The following is a 16,838-nucleotide window of genomic DNA, read 5'->3' on the forward strand; positions in this document are numbered from 1 at the left end:
GGGGGCATTCCTTTTTTAATGCACGTCGCAAGGACTCATTTGTAAACACAGGACAACCGGGCAAAATGACAATGATGTACTGATATCATTATGGACCCAAAAAAAACCTCAATCAGTCACCTAACATTGCCTGGCTGAGTGACTGAGCGAGTTGCTTTTCTGGGTTTATAGACTTAGGATCAACAGAAAAAGTAAAAGCTTTTTTTTTAAAAAAACACTCACCAATTTAATTGGAGAGGAAGTAGAGGCCTGACCATTGCGCTTTCAAGCATAGGATCTACTTGGCGTGTGATTATGAAGCATTCTGACATGCAGGGACTGCAGCTTTCATTGTTAGGATAGTGTAGTCGTTCTTCAAAAGGCTAGATTCCATGTACCTAGAATATATTCATCACCAATTCATGACTTTAGTTTTGCAATAGGGACATTCAATGTTGTTAGGTGCACAGTGCTCACAGAGGACATAATGCTGGCAAGGCTGAAGGAGTATGGAACGGTCCCGCTCTTGGCAAACTATGCATTTCTTCGACTGGAGCTGATAAATTACCTGTGTGAGAGGAACAAGAACAAACATAGCACATGAACCATTGCGGAAAAATACAGTCCCTTCCCTTGGCAGGCTAACAGTTTAGGTACACAGAATACTCTTGCCCCTTACAGACACCCACCTCCTCTCCAATACCCCCCACCCCCACTGCCCTCCACCACCATTGCAGAGAGAACTAGTTCCTCACTCTTGCTTTTTTCCACCTCATCTGATGCTTCTCTGATAACACGCCAGGCCTCCACTAGCCACTGTTCATTTATTCAATTTTTTTAAAAAAAATCTGAAAGTAGGTTTGTACGTGTGTACCTACCTCACACAGCCAGCCTGCTGCATTAACACTGACATCTACACTACATGTGGGAGGGAGGGGGAAAGAACAGGGGAGAAATCACATTATTTTTGTGTTTTTTCCAGAGAAAGAAGAGAGGAACAAAGATAAAACTCACCCCATCTACAAGGTCCAGATCTGCACGCAATTGACTTTGTATAGAATGAAGCTTTGGTAAAGGAAGCTTGTCTATATCCCCAAAGTTTCTTAAAAGGGGAAAATTTGGATTTCGATATAAAGCATCAAAGTCCTCCTGCTGCTTTTTCAGCTGTTTCTCCACCTCCTCCTTCTGCTGTGATACTAACAACCGGTCACCATCCGCAGCTTTTGCCCTCTCTTTGGCTTCCTGGGCTTCCTTCTGCCACGCATCACACGCCTGGAACACAAGTACTCACATGGTCAGAACAGCCCCCAGGCCAGTCCCCAGCCTCCAGGCCAGCCTGGCCCCCACATGAAAATTATTCATTCACAGAAAAGAGTGGATAAGTCTGTGTGATTACAATAATAGTAATGCTTGCAATTGATATAGTGCCTTATCATGTCATTGAGAGATGTCAAAGCACTTCACAGGATCATAGAATAATAATAAATCTTACATATGATATAATATTAATGTATTATCCTTACCATGTCTTCGAGATGTCTCAAAGCATGTCACCGAATATAATAATAATAATCATTGCATTTGATATAGCGCTTCTCACGTCGGGAGGACGTCCCAAAGCGCTTCACAGAACACACTGTAAAGTGAATTGACTGTATATATTGTGGGCAAAACTCGGCAGCCAATTGCACACAGTAGTGTCCCTCAAACAGTCGTGGATCGAAGTGACCAATTTTTTTTAAAAGGAATTATTATCCGCAGAAAAGCCATCTGTCAATCGACTAACAACCGGGTTCCTACTTACTGCTGGGTAAACAGAGGTGTGTGGAGTAAGGAAACTTGCCCAACATTTCAGCCTGACCAAGCATAAGACCATAAAACTATAAGACGTAGGAGCAAGAGTACGCCATTCGGCCCCTCAAGCCTGTCCCACCATTTAATAAGATTGTGGCTGATCTTCTAACCTAAGTCCATTTACCCGCCCTATCCCCATATCCCTTAATCCCTGTATCCTTTAATAATAATAATAGAACCCAGGTCTCTCGCTGTGTGGCAAGTGCTCTAACCAGTGAGCTACAAGACTCCACAAATCATAGAATATTACAGAAGGAGGCTATTCGACCCATTGTGCCTTTGTCGACCGGCTCTTTGGAAGGACTGCCCAATCAGTCCCACGCTCCCGCTCTTTCCCCATACCCCTGCAATTTTTTCCTTTTCAAATAACTATCTAATTCCATTTTGAAAGTTGTTATTGGATCTGTTTCTACCAGCCTTTCAGGCAATGAATTCCAGACCATAACAACTCTGTGTAAAATAATTCTCCTCATCTCCCCTCTGGTTCTTTTGCCAATTATCTTAAATCTATGTGCCCTGGTTACTGACCCACTGGCCAGTGGAAACAGTTTCTCCCTATCTACTCATCAAAACCGCTCATAATTTTGAACACCTCTATTAACTCTCTAAGAACAATCCCAGCTTCGCCCTCCACATAACTAAAGTCCCTCATCACTGGCACCATTCTGGTAAATCTCCTCTGCACCCTCTTCAAGGCCTTGATGTCCTTCCTAAAGTGTTGTGCCCAGAATTGGAATCAATACTCCAGCTGAGGCCTAACCAGTGACTTATAAAGGTTTAGCAGAACTTCCTCACTTTTGTACTCTAAGCCTCTATTTATAAAGTCAAATATCCCATATATATGTATATATCCTCTGTATATATCGCATACATATGAGAAAAAAAAGGAAACGTGGGCCTGTAGATTTCAGCGAGGTTTTGATTTGCAGTTTGTTGCACCCAGATTCTCTGCAGGCTTATTGACGGAGTGGGTGAAAGGAAAAGTTTCACTATACAGTTTATTGCTCCTCCTTCAAATGTAAACAATGAATGTGTTTAGAAATATCGCAATTCTGACCCCATCGTTACTAAAATAGATTACATTAGGAATAATGATCAGAGGTTGGAAGGTTCGACTCAATAATGCCTCCTGCTCTTTGGTCCATTCCACCTCCATGTTAACTTGGTGCACAAAAACAGCAACCATTCATACAACGCCCCTCACACAGAGCACCAACCTGCTTCACTTGCTGCCAGGAGTCTTCCCACTGCTTAATCTTCCGTTTGGCCTCCTCCAGCTCCCTCCGCACTCTGCTCAGCTCGTTGCTGCTGGAGCCGCTGTTGGCGTTGGTGTTGCTGCTGCTGAACACGGGGGAGGGGGTGGGCGAAAAGTTCCCGCTCACAAAGTGATCCCAGATGCTGCCGCTGACACCGTTTAAACCTGAGGAATAGGGAGGACCTGGGGATTACACCAGTGCTGGGTTCAGTGAAGGACAGCGTCAGCCTGACGGAAGGCTGGAGGCAGCGGTCTGTGTCACTGACAAGGAAATTCGGTCCCAAAAAGAATCAGAAAGGGGGTGGGCGGGGCTTTGCTCCGTGTTTCTGTCTTGCCTATCCTCCCTTTGCCCGCATTAGCTTGCAGTCCCCTGGCCACACTGACTGTCAGGAACTGGAGCAAAATCTGGGCTGATGAAATGTAGATGTTGCATGAGGGAGACACTCATTATCAGCGATTAAATTAATAATAATCTTTGCATTTGTTATAGCGCTTTTTCGCGTCTTCTCGACGTCTCAAAGCGCTACACAGAATAGACTGTAAAGTGAATTGACTGTATATTTGTGGGAGAAACGCGGCAGCCAATTGCTCACAGCGGTGCTAAATTATCGATTTATTTTTAAAAGGGGATTATTACCTGCGGAAAAGTGATTGGCCAATCGACTAAAAATCAGGTTCCTACTTACTGCTACGTAAACAAAGGCGTGTGAAGTAAGGAAACTTGCCCAACTTTTCGCCCTGCCTGGAATCAAACTCAAGTCCTCTCGCTTGCAAGGCGAGTGCCCTAACCACTGAGCTACAGGATTCCACGTTACCGTTAAATATACAAGACGCAGCTTGTAAAACGGGGAAATTCCACGATTACCCAAATCTGAGAAACAAAAGCAAACAGACACAGACCAACTTTCCTCAAGTTGAGGCTGAATGTAAGAAGGGAATAAATTTCACATCGATTTTCTCATTAGAATCAGGATATTGAGATACAAGGGAGTTCCGTGAGCTATAATAGTGCGGAAACTTGAACTCAACCGCTTTAATCTTTAAATAATTTGCAGGTTCTTAAACAAGTCAAAATGTGCAGTAACTCACCTAAGGAGCTGTGGGAGGAGGCCGAGGTGCCCAGAAGTGTGTGGTCAGACTTTGAGGATTGCTGTGATGGCTGCTGTGGGGCCATGCTGGACGACAGGAAGGACTGGGAGAGGGAGCCGAGTGGAGAGGCCGACAGGGAGGAGGAAGAGTGTAAGGAGGAGGACCGAGCGAGTGATCCCGGAATATTCACAGGAGCCGAGCTGCCTAATAGCCTCTGACCTGTGATAGAAATAATAATAATCCTTGGATTTGATATAGCGCTTTAACACATCTTCAACTCATCTCAAAGCGCTTCACAGAATATCCTGTGAAATGAATTGACTGTGTAATCTTTGGGCATAAGCTATTAGACCAGGCATGCCAGCCTGATCAGCCATACATCCCAAAGGTTATTACAGGCAAGCAGGGCAGCCCAGCAATTCCAAGTATTCAAAGAAAGAATTTACATTTTTATAGCACCCCGTCACATTAAAACACCTCAAATTGCTTTACACTAATTAATATCACATTTAACAATTGTTTTTGAAGGAAAACAAGGTGGATATTCTGTCCCATGAACAGTCATGAGATGAATGAATGACCTAGTTATCTGGAGCACAGTCGTACAGGCAGGAACTTTGGAAATGCTGTGGGATCTTTAACGTCCGCCAGTTTTAGGGACAATGATTTGCAGTTCTGCTTTGCAGAAACACTCTCCCCGTCTGGCCCTCAGTCACAGAGCGATACTAGTGATCAGTGGGGGAGAGAGAGGCATAACAGGGGAGTAATCAAAAGTCTGCCCTCATGCAGGGAGCGATCCACAAAAGACAAAAATAGATGGTAAAAAAAAACACACGGAAAGGAATATACGAGAGGACTATGCAGATAAACGAAGGAACCTGGGATTTTAATGATGGGAAACCGTAAAATAAGTCAATTGCAGCATTAACAATAATACCTACAGTTGGCTGAAGCGCTCGGAGATGCTACGCTGCGTGGAAAGTGCTATATAAGTGCAAGTTGTTGTTTAGGGTCTTTCACATCAGATAGATGTCTGAGACATTTACTGTAAAGTGGAGTCACTGAGTTTTGTGGGCGACTGCTACACTAGTGATTCAGATTTTAAAAGTCACTGGAGGGCCACCATTGGTGATCGGACCTTCAGCCTCTCGGCCCCCACCCTTTGGAACTCACAACCCATAGTCCCTTCACCTAGCTCCCTCAAGGCACATCTCAAGACCCTCCTCTTCAACCGCGCCTTCAGTCACCCACCTACCCCAACCCTCCACCCCTCCTGATCCCTACTCCCAGCTCGGGTCCAAATCCCTGACTGTCCAGTGCCTTGGGACATCCTCCTGACGTGCTATGTAAATGTACTTTGTTGTGGTTGTAAAACAAACCACTCTTCACAGAACATGTTAATGCTGCTCATATAAAGAGCTGTTACACTCACCTTTTAATCCTATGTCACTGTTATCTTGATCCTCTAATTCTTTATCAAGAGAGGCAACGTTTACATCACTAAAATGCAAATCTAAAGCAGAACCTGGGTGGGTGGTGGGTGGGGGGGGGGGGAAAGAAGAGAAAAATAATCATCATTATTTCAGGTTCAATCAAAGGAAATTATCCAGAGTTTCCAATACCAACATCGCAAACCAGGAGTTAAAAATTTACACGATATACCTGATCTGTGAAAATCGCCACCCAATATTTACTCACCAGGTGCCTCAGTGCAGTACACTGTTCCTGATTTAACTCAAGTTTCTCAACATATAACCAGCCACCAAACAAACACCACTAAAACCTCAATAAGGTTTGAGTTGATGTCTTGCACAGATTTTATGGCTCGAGGGGAAAAAAAAGTCTGCTAATGAATTAGGACATTCACTAACTCCGGTCCCACCCATCCTAACACCCTGCTCACCCTGGGCTGGCTGTTTCTGTTGTCAGTTTGCTTGTAACCTGGCTCCACACTCTGGGAGTCAACACTGTTATAGCAAAGGTTGTCAAGAGGACACAGCTGGTAGTGACAATAACTCACCAGCAGCTGTTCTCACACAAAGGCAACATCTCCCCAAAGCCAATTACACAACCAAAGGGCAGGCACCAAAGGGCCCTATTATTTTATCCTTTTCTTTTTATTACCAAAAGCATTCGATCAAGCCTGAAAACAGAAGTGACCAAACCAGTATCACAGGATCAGCAAGTTTAAAGGTGTTTAAACCAACATCTTTACATTGGAAATGTAACTTACTGTCGATATTTCTACCGAAGACATAGTCACACAATACATCAACTTGCAGAATAAATGATTAATGAGCAATTATGAGCCATATACATTTGTGAAAATAAAATTCTAGAAACCATGACTGATATTTCTGGGACGAACAAATGAACGAGTCACTGGAAGCATGAAACCTTTCCCTCTCTCTGATCCTCACTTTTGTGTTCAAATCCACTTACTCCCTGGCACCTTCCTACCTCTCTGACCTCCTCACTCCCCCAATCCACCACCCGGCGCCTCCGCTCGACTAACCCCGGCCTCTTACTCGTCCCTCGCACCCTCCGCCCCACCATCGGAGATCGTGCTTTCAGCCACTACGCCCCCAAACTCTGGAATGCTCTCCCTCAATCCCTCTGTCTTGCCCCCTCTCTCAAGTCCCGCCTGAAAACTTTCTTTTTCCACCGTGCTTATGGCCACCTCCCCCTTCCCCCCCAGCTTGGAGTCAGGCTCCGCCACTGTTAAGCGCTCTGAGACACTGCCCCGCCTGGAGGGCGCTATATAAATGCAAGTTGTTGTTGTTCTGCTATGAATCTGCATGTTTCAGGCTTATTCCATATATACTTTCCCTGCCATTATTACACACTTTCCCACTGGATCCCTAAGACCACAATTTTTTTAAAAAAGTGAAGGCATTATCTAGGGGCATTAAACAGCTTTCTCTATCTGTCTAACACATAAATTGCTGCGAGCAATCGTGCAAAAATACAAGCCGATTCTTTCTCGATCAAGGAGGCATCAATGCTTGGGTCTGCTGACAATCCTTCTCGTTATATCAAAAAAGCTGGTCATTCTTCCTTCCCACACGAGTTTGCTGCCTTACCTTATAGCTATGGTTCAAGCCACCGGCACCAGCAGTTAGAGAGAATGCACGTCAGCCCTGACACAGCAAGAAGTTAGCAATTCTCAGGGTAAGGAGCTCACCTTCAGTGTGCCATTCAACACTCAAACTACTGCACTGCACAGTACTGGCCTTCAGTTTGCTGAGTCACTCACTGCTGCAGACTTGCTCCCTCTCTCCACACCCTCTTTCTATAGAATAGGACCCCCTCCCTCCACACCCACCCACCCAGCCAGCCTGACTGACTAATCGGAGCTATTTACATGACGTGCCCCCAGCAGCCTGACACACTACACTGCCGGCATCACACACACTGGGCAGTGCTGGCTGGTACTACTTGCTCAGCTGTATTTAACAATGCGAGTGTCGGCTCCTCCCTCCCCAGGACCAGACATGCTCAACACAGCACAGACACTGGGCGGTGGCGTGAGGAGAGAGAGAGAGAGAGCGAGCTCCCGGTATCTGGACGGGCAAAAGGCAAACGTGGAGACCATTAACCTCTCCGGGATCCAGACAAAATATTATTATTGAGATAAAATGGACAACTGGCAGCTCAGGGCGAGGCCGCACACGCAAGAGGAAATGGCAAAGCTTCAACATTTTCACTGTGTGAATCTGACGTGTGCAAAAGACACCAAACACTGGGGCGTTCAGGTAAGGATTATACAACTTGCAGCCACAGACCCCGCTAATCAGCAATGGCAGGTCAGAGTAGGAAAGATCTACACTGTATGAATCGGCATTACTGTGTGTGCGCATTGCTTTGTGTGAGACAAGTGTGGGGTGTGTGTGAGAGAGAGACTGTACAAGATTGCTGTGTTGTTGAATCAGTATTAGTGTGAGAGAGAGAGACCACTGCTGTGTTACTTATACACAAAGATGCTCCACTAGCTTCGTTTTAAAAACAAAGAGAAGGCTTCCTTCCTTCCGCTCCACAAAATGCACCCTAGTCTGAAAGTGGTTTTGTTCTTCCGTATGGCCCCACAAAGCTTTCATCTCAGCAGATCCCTCTCCACTGAAACCAAGCAAAAGCGACACAAAGCACACCCATCAGCTCCGACCGAACACACACACAGCCCAGCCTGACACACACACACAGCCCAGCCTGACACACACCACACACAGCCCAGCCTGACACACACACACACACACAGCCCTGACACACACACACACACAGCCCTGACACACACACACACACACACAGCCCAGCCTGACACACACACACACACACACAGCCCTGACACACACACACACACACACACAGCCCAGCCTGACACACACACACACACACACAGCCCAGCCTGACACACACACACACACACACACAGCCCTGACACACACACACACACACACACAGCCCAGCCTGACACACACACACACACACACACACACAGCCCAGCCTGACACACACACACACACACACACACAGCCCTGACACACACACACACACACACACAGCCCAGCCTGACACACACACACACACACACACACACAGCCCAGCCTGACACACACACACACACACACACAGCCCAGCCTGACACACACACACACACAGCCCAGCCTGACACACACACACACACACACACACAGCCCAGCCTGACACACACACACACACACACACACACACAGCCCAGCCTGACACACACACACACACACACACACAGCCCAGCCTGACACACACACACACACACACACACAGCCCAGCCTGACACACACACACACACACACACACACAGCCCAGCCTGACACACACACACACACACACACACAGCCCAGCCTGACACACACACACACACACACACAGCCCAGCCTGACACACACACACAGCCCAGCCTGACACACACACACACACAGCCCAGCCTGACACACACACAGCCCAGCCTGACACACACACACACACAGCCCAGCCTGACACACACACACACACACAGCCCAGCCTGACACACACACACACACAGCCCAGCCTGACACACACACACACACAGCCCAGCCTGACACACACACACACAGCCCAGCCTGACACACACACACACAGCCCAGCCTGACACACACACACACAGCCCAGCCTGACACACACACACACAGCCCAGCCTGACACACACACACAGCCCAGCCTGACACACACACACAGCCCAGCCTGACACACACACAGCCCAGCCTGACACACACACAGCCCAGCCTGACACACACACAGCCCAGCCTGACACACACACGGGGTCTGGCCTGTGCGCCGTGATCTGTGCTGATCTCCAGTCTGTTTCCTTCCCATCTGCTGTAGAGGGCGAGCGAGCAGCAGCCAGCTTTACAGCAGTTAGCTTATTCATTTTTGTTTAAGTTGTTAAGATAGTAGTAAATACACACCCCGTGTGGGTGTGTTTGGGTGTGTTTGGGGGGGTAGAATTTACCCAAGAACATAAACAGCAGGAGGTTGATTTTTGACATTGATTGCTTCTTGACACCGGAGCTAGCAAAGCAGCCCCCTTCCCCCCACCCCGCCAGGTCTGTGCTTCGGGTCTGCCTCAGCTCCTGTTTGAGCCTTTTTAAGCCCAGGTGATGGTCACTATTGTATATGTATTGATGTGATTTTCTTTGGTTTTCTTCCTGCACATTACAATTTACTACACTCGTATACACACCAAAATAATTGAATCCACTGTGATGCTGTGTTAATACCCAGCATGACAATGATCCATTCATTACACACCCAACAATCCATTCATATAATTATACAGTACAGGAGGCAGTGGGATTGCTTTGAAAGCCTGTACGTACTCAATGGATTGAACAGCCTCCTTCCCTGTAAACATGTGCAATTATGACTGTTGGAGCAGCCGGAGGAGATTTACTGCAACACTGCAGGTAATGCAGTTTCTGGCAAATGTACCTAACAAAAACACTTTCCATCTCCTGGGAATGCTGGACAAATGCAAAAAAACAGCAGCAAATCCACACGGGCCTCAAAAGGAGAGAAAAACACCCACCTATAGACATTTACGCAGTCATCCAACCAACATCTACCTCATTAACACACAATCTGCTACAACGCTGTCAACAAGTCAATTATTTCACAAGGGGATGAAGAAATGAAAAGTACTCCAGCTTTCTCTCGCCCCCGCGCGATATTTACTCACCATCCACACCTGCACTCTTACACTAGTATATAAAAACAGAAATTTAGAAGCACAGAAGGCAGCCATTGTGTCTGTGCAGGTTCTGTTAAAGAGCGATCCTTTCAGTCCCATTTACTTGTCTTACTCTGTACCCAATGAATGCTAATGAAACCATAACACGTACAGAGACAACTAACCACATCCCCAAATGCAGTCCTTCCCAGCGTAATAAAGGCTGCCTCTGACTGGTTCCTCACAGCAGGAACATAGGACTTTTATTGGCACAAGAAACCTCTACAGCAATATACAGACATGTTGAAGCTTTACTGGCTGCGATTCAAAGCACCATATTTTGTATAGTTTTTAACTGCAGGAGATGAGCTGCTCTCACCTCCACTGTAGAAATAGACACACAATAAACCCAAGAAAGATCATCAACGCCCACACCTTCAGAGGAGGATTTGATGCAAGTAGTTTTACGATTCCACCTTTGTCAGCCAGTTAGTAATGAATGGCAATCATTCATACAAATCATTTCAAAAACATTTCAGTGTCAAATTGTCCTCAAATTCAATATAGTCATTCAGTGCAATTCAGACTTACCAATTACTGATTCTACTGTATTGCTAGCGGGGTAAAACGGAACTGCTTTGGCATTCATTGTTGACAAGGTGGAGGGGGATGAAGTGTCTGATCCAATACTAGATGCCAGACTAGACGTTATACTGGAGGTCAGTGGGTTCACCACTGAAAACACACTTAAAAGATTCTGCGAGTGGGTAGAAGGGATCTGATTAGAACAAAGGTAGGAATACACACACCAACATTACAATTGTAACAGGTTTAAGGAAACGTTCATTTACTGTGCACCATAACAATCAGTGACACCCTCTTTTAGGCTGAGTTGAAATCACTCAATAACCAGGTTCGCTCTCAAAGACAGTTTTTCACTGAAATGCTAGTTTACACTTTTCTTTCTGTCCATTAATCGGGATCGGTCGTGTATTTCATGAATATCTAATTGATGGGAATGAATATCTAATTGATGGGCATGACTGTTCACGATTGAGTTGTGGGGGGGGGGGGGTGGTGCTGAAATCATCAGCATTCCCAGAGGCAGAGAGAGACAATCAAAGCTCCCCAAATTCACAGCAAGTCAACATGCCCTCTCAGCTGGCCAAATAGTGCAAGGGAACACATTTGGGGGGAGAGGGGGTGGGAGAGGAGGAGGAGGAAAAAGAAAGTCATAGGGTGGACGGGAATTTTTATTTTTTTTAAAAAAAATTAAAATCAGAATCTTAGCTTACAGGAATCTCCGGAAAAGCTTCAGGTTGAACTATATTGTGTTACAGACTGGAACAGGGTTTTTCTTTAATAGATGTGTTTGTGGTGAAATCTTCACACCCAACAGAGTTCCCAGGTTAAATCCCTCGATTGCTGCAATAATAGTTCTTGCAATTTGATACAGAGGTTTCTCAAAACGTCTCAAATGTGGCAGCTCATGTTCACCAGTAACGTCCCTCATACAATGAGTTGAATGACCAATACATTTTTTGTTTTTGCTTGGGGGGGGGGGGTTCTTAAAAATGGAATGGTGACTGGGACACTGGAAAAACTCCACACTTTTCTTCAAAATAGTGCTTCAGGTCCACCTGAATAAGAAGAAAAGGACGGGACCTCTGGGTTAATATCTCATCTGAAGTATGGCACCTGGGACAATGCAGCAGAGCTCCCTCAGTAGTGCGCTGGAGCATCAGCCTAGCGCACCCAACCTTCTGACCCAGGAGAGAAAAACAGTTGAAGTAACTGGGCCAAATCACAATGACTTCTTTGTTCTCCTTTGTCTGCCACCCCCAACCCTCTTCTCTCCTCAGTGTGGTGACTGAGGGGCAGATATTCATAGACCACTACAGCACCGAAACAGGTCACTTGGACCATCAAGTCTGCACTTGTGGCTTTCCTCCCCACCTGGCCTCACAGCCCCTGGCAATTCACCCAAGACAGTGGACCAGTGGTCAAACTATTCCCCACAATAAAGGTGAAATGCAGTCTTACACTGACCTGTTTCCCATCTTGTTCATTTAATTTCTGGTTATTCTCTAGTGTTTGGTTCTTTTGTTGCTTTGCCTGGAAGTAATCAGACAGCTGTAAGAACCTAGGTTTTCATCAAAGTCTCCCACCCACACAATCACATTTATCTTTCCCAGGACTCAACATTTAATGGTTTGCTTCAAAAGTGGGGTGATGGCACAGGGAAACAGAAGAATATCTGTGTTATATTCAGAGGGACAATTTGGAGCTAAGGACAATTAGTTCCTTCAGTCAATAGCTTCCCAATCCCCCTGGCACATCTTCCCCTCCTCCCTTCCTAGTCCAGGGACAGTGAGGCCAATTGGAATCCCTATCATCCCCTTGACTGAGACTGGCGAAATCACTGCAGACCAGGGATTGAGCACTGCACTAGGTTAGGAGCTCCAGAGCCCATTACACCAGGAGTAAAAGAGGAACATAGGGGTGGTGCCTGAAAGAGCAGTGCGGTGGGGTGGGGGGGCGGCGTCATCACAGTCAGTCAGGGTATTCTTTAAAGAAATTAAATCTAGAGCCAAATCTAATATTTTCAGAAAGGCTTTGTGTGGGGTTTACCTGATCTTCCCGTTCAAACCCTGGTGCTTTGGGATATGTTGATGTTGGTGAGGAGACACTGGACGTCGCTGGATCTGAACATAAACTACCATTAGTGAAAGATTTGAGCCGACTTATTCGTCCAATGGGAGACAATGAACTGTTACTACCTGAACTGGATGTAACCGTTGGGCTGCTGGAGGATGAAACCTGGAAGAAAAAAAAACAGGATCAGAGGTGGGAGTCACAGGTTTTCGCAGTTTAATAAGCTGACAGCCCCTGGCTGCTAACTGCAAGTGTCATATTGAAAGCTGGGAGTGGCAGCAGCGTTTGTGTTGTAGGGTCACAATCACTGGCGATCACTATACCAGTCAATGCTGTACCGTGATGAGAGCCAAAAGGTTTTAGGAAAGTTCCGACAATCACACATGCTGGAAGGCTTTTCACTGAACTGTTATAACATTGAAACACCAACAAATTTTTCGTTGGTCTCAATCAGGGAAATGGTGAATTAAAATAACCTGGTCTAATTCCTGATCTACGTTAAATTTGCTGATCTCCAGGGCAGGGCAATGGTTGAGGCTATATTTGGCCTTAGCATCCCAAGCTGAAGGAGAGGAAACCAATCAGCCACAACACCTGATTAGTATCCATTATACAGAAAAATGATAAGTCGGTCACCGGAAAATACTGTAAAGTGAATTGACTGTATATTTTGTGGGCAAAATACGGCAGCCAACTGCGCACAGCAGTGTCCCACAAGCAGTTGTGGATTGAGTGACCAATTTAGTATTATTTTTTGAAGGAATTATTACCCCGGAAAAGCAATCCACCAATCGACTAATAACTGGTTTCCTACTTACTGGCAGATAAACAGAGGCGTGTTGAGTAAGGAAACTTGCCCAACATTCGAAACCAGGTCTCTCGGATGCAAGGCGAGTGCTCTACCCACTGAACTATATTTCTCCTCTGCATATTTCTAAAGTCTCAACAAAGAGTGTTGTGAACAACATGCTGGTTTGACAGACATGAGATCCCCACAGCTGCACTGTTAACCGTCTGGTCACTTACATTTCCTGCCTGTCCGTTATTAGAAGAGTTTATACTCGTGCCCCAGTCATTTGCAGATCCCAGACTTTCGGTAGAATAAAGCCGAGTGCTTTGCTTGGGTTGAGCTCCTGCTCCAGGTCCTGCCTGCATCATGGAGGCGACCTGATTCATGATCTGAACCTCTTCAGTAGACGGAATCCCTGCAAAGCATTACACTGCCAATTCAGGACAGGAAGCTACAAGCTAACACGGCCAGTTACAATTGCCAGGAGTACAGAAACTTTTAATTCACCAAGAACAGAAAACTGGATTACTTTTCAATCTGACAGCCAGTGCAATATGACTCACTAAAGTGTACGTTTCCTCTTCCAAAACAGTTGACCCTTCACTCAAACTTAACCGTTACGAGCGGAGAACACGAGGAAACTCATTAGCTCATTCCATCTCTTCAAGCCTTTTCTCCCTAATTCCCAAATACCTTTGCTTTCTAAATCCCATCTCCTTTTTAACCAAAGTATCCCATTCCCTTAAACATCCCAATTGAATTGGCTTATATGGTCTTGTGATTCAGAGAAGGTAAATGTCTCTTTCCTGCTTTGCTACTACAGACAAGAAAGACTAGAGCAAAAGGAGAAAGACTGAAGCAGAGAAAAGGGAAACAAATTACTTTAAAAAATCATTTTCCTGGAACCTTCTATTCCTCGTTCCAAATTAACTTGACAATTTCAGATATAAAATCCAAAACAGAGATAACTAACCCCGAATAAATTTGGGCCACGTTTCTCACTCAGCCAATTAGTAATACATACACACAAACAAACAACCACTTACGTTCAACATGAGCAAATGCACAGAAAGGCCCGCGGGGGCAGTATCCAGTCTGACGCATATCATTACATTTTGTAGACTTGTAGATCTGGAGGGAAAAACACAGAATAAAAACCTAGCAGGGGCAAAGTCTTCAACACAAAGCATTCTCTGCCAGGCAAAGCTGGCTTGTTTTGGAAACCTCCGAGGCCGATTATATTTTAAAGCGAGGCATCTCAATATAATACATTTACATTCATACAGCAACATTCACATTGGGAGGACATCCCAAGGCACGGAACAGTCCAGGGTTTACACCCAAGCTGCAGGTGGGGGCCAGGGAGAATCCTGTTCATTTTAAAACTATTTTGACAAATGGGACAATATTTAAAAAAGTATTGAATGCATATTGAGGACTGAAAGGGCAGATATACGCATGGTGGGCATGAGGCAATATAGGCACTATTTCAAGTTGTCGTTGTTCCCATTCAAAGGCACAGCACACTTTATCCCACTCTGACAGGCTTACCTCGGGATGAAATTGTTGCTCGGTGCGAGAGTGACAGTACTGACAGTTATCTCCACTCTCACATTTGGTGGGCTCACCCCATTCATCCCCGTGCTTTACATTGGGACATGGCGTTGATCTACCAAAGAGAGAAAAGGGGCAGGATTATCCAATGGAGCACTCTGGGGCTAACCCAAAGATTCTGTAACCTGTGAAACTCTACGGACATGGACTGACTCTGATCTCATTCCACGCTAGGGGTTGGGAGCACATTGAACAAACTCAAACGAATGTTGATCAGAGGCAGGGACTGGTGATGGTCATCGATTTCCCCCACCACCACCTACCCACGAAACATTAAGAGCGGCACCACACATGGACATGCAGCGCTCAAGTCAAAATCTGCAAGGTTTTTAACACTGTGAAACGTTGCTGCGGATTGGCAGAAAAAAACGAGGATTGTTTAAACACTTAGTACTGACAAGGCAATGCCCGGCCCAGTGAGAGCACGCTGACAGCACTGGGTTTGGATTGGGCTGTGGGGGGCTGGGGGAGGCGAGACAAAGAATGAACTCTGGCTAGTTAGCACAAGAATTTTTTCTACTGGAATTTGGGCTCAAATACTTAAACTCGAAATCTACAATATATATCTGTATATAGTGTTCGGGATTCCGGATTCTGAATCACTGCACAAAGTGAACTTTACACATTTATGAGAGGTCAGATTCATAAGAAAGAAATCAAACATAATAGCTTCATGGGTAACGAGCATTTAAAAAAAATTCTCACAAACTTCTCCCAGAGTTTGTTATATATGTAAATTCCAACCACTTATAAACTGAGCCCCACTTACAGTTAGAGCTAGAAAAACATTTAAAAAATGTTATTAAAAAAATTGATTGTACTAAATGAATGTATCATTCACCCAAAAAAGTATGTGAACTTTAACCATAAGAGGAAATTAATTGTAGCTGAGAAGCTTTAATAAGAACTGTTACTGGAGTACGGCTCAGAAGGAATTCTAGCAGCAAGTCACTCGTTTTCTTTACGTATGAACATTATATACACACACACATACTGGATATACAATTAAAAGACGTGACATGCATGTTCTCTGCTCTTCAAATAACAGTTTTATCAGTTTCTAGCTGGTTATTAAGACATTAATTTTAGCTGGGCACACGTGTCCTCCCACCTCCCTACATTGATTTTCAAATAGGTATCCAATGATTAATGAGACGCAGTTTACCCGTTTATAAATGGCTGTTTACTCAAGTACAATGCCTGGGCACCTCACCGATACATTAAAACATGTTTATTGATGTAAAATAATTCCACTTTCCTGTGATGACCTCAGTTTACTGTGGAAATCTGTAGGACCCAAACTGAGGAACTTCAAAAAGTGGGAGGTTTACTTTTCCTTCAACCGATTCCTGTTGTAAAGGTTTGTTATTCTTCAACCA

The 16,838-nt window shown here is 45.2% G+C and overlaps 1 protein-coding gene across 3 annotated transcripts in view; it reads right to left on the bottom strand.

The window, feature by feature from the left end:
• The window catches only part of unkl (unk like zinc finger), a 50,395-nt gene continuing 33,557 nt past the window's right edge, over window positions 1-16,838 (bottom strand). Inside the window, exons 6-18 of one of the 3 annotated variants that reach the window (XM_042341110.1) lie at window positions 15,397-15,514; window positions 14,892-14,976; window positions 14,082-14,260; window positions 13,181-13,220; window positions 13,032-13,105; window positions 12,450-12,515; window positions 10,992-11,157; window positions 5,610-5,702; window positions 4,178-4,396; window positions 3,051-3,253; window positions 994-1,251; window positions 858-897; window positions 483-547 (exon numbers count right to left, since the gene is read on the bottom strand). In XM_042341110.1, the coding sequence (XP_042197044.1) occupies window positions 880-897; window positions 994-1,251; window positions 3,051-3,253; window positions 4,178-4,396; window positions 5,610-5,702; window positions 10,992-11,157; window positions 12,450-12,515; window positions 13,032-13,105; window positions 13,181-13,220; window positions 14,082-14,260; window positions 14,892-14,976; window positions 15,397-15,514 (1,519 nt within the window). In that variant the 3' untranslated portion in view covers window positions 483-547; window positions 858-879. Of the gene's footprint in view, window positions 548-857; window positions 898-993; window positions 1,252-3,050; window positions 3,254-4,177; window positions 4,397-5,609; window positions 5,703-10,991; window positions 11,158-12,449; window positions 12,516-13,031; window positions 13,221-14,081; window positions 14,261-14,891; window positions 14,977-15,396; window positions 15,515-16,838 lie in introns of all 3 variants that reach the window. The other 2 variants (XM_007911278.2, XM_007911276.2) reach the window with 2 other exon arrangements.

This window comes from Callorhinchus milii, unplaced genomic scaffold (assembly GCF_018977255.1).
Source record: "Callorhinchus milii isolate IMCB2004 unplaced genomic scaffold, IMCB_Cmil_1.0 Scaffold16, whole genome shotgun sequence".
Lineage (NCBI taxonomy): Eukaryota > Metazoa > Chordata > Chondrichthyes > Chimaeriformes > Callorhinchidae > Callorhinchus > Callorhinchus milii.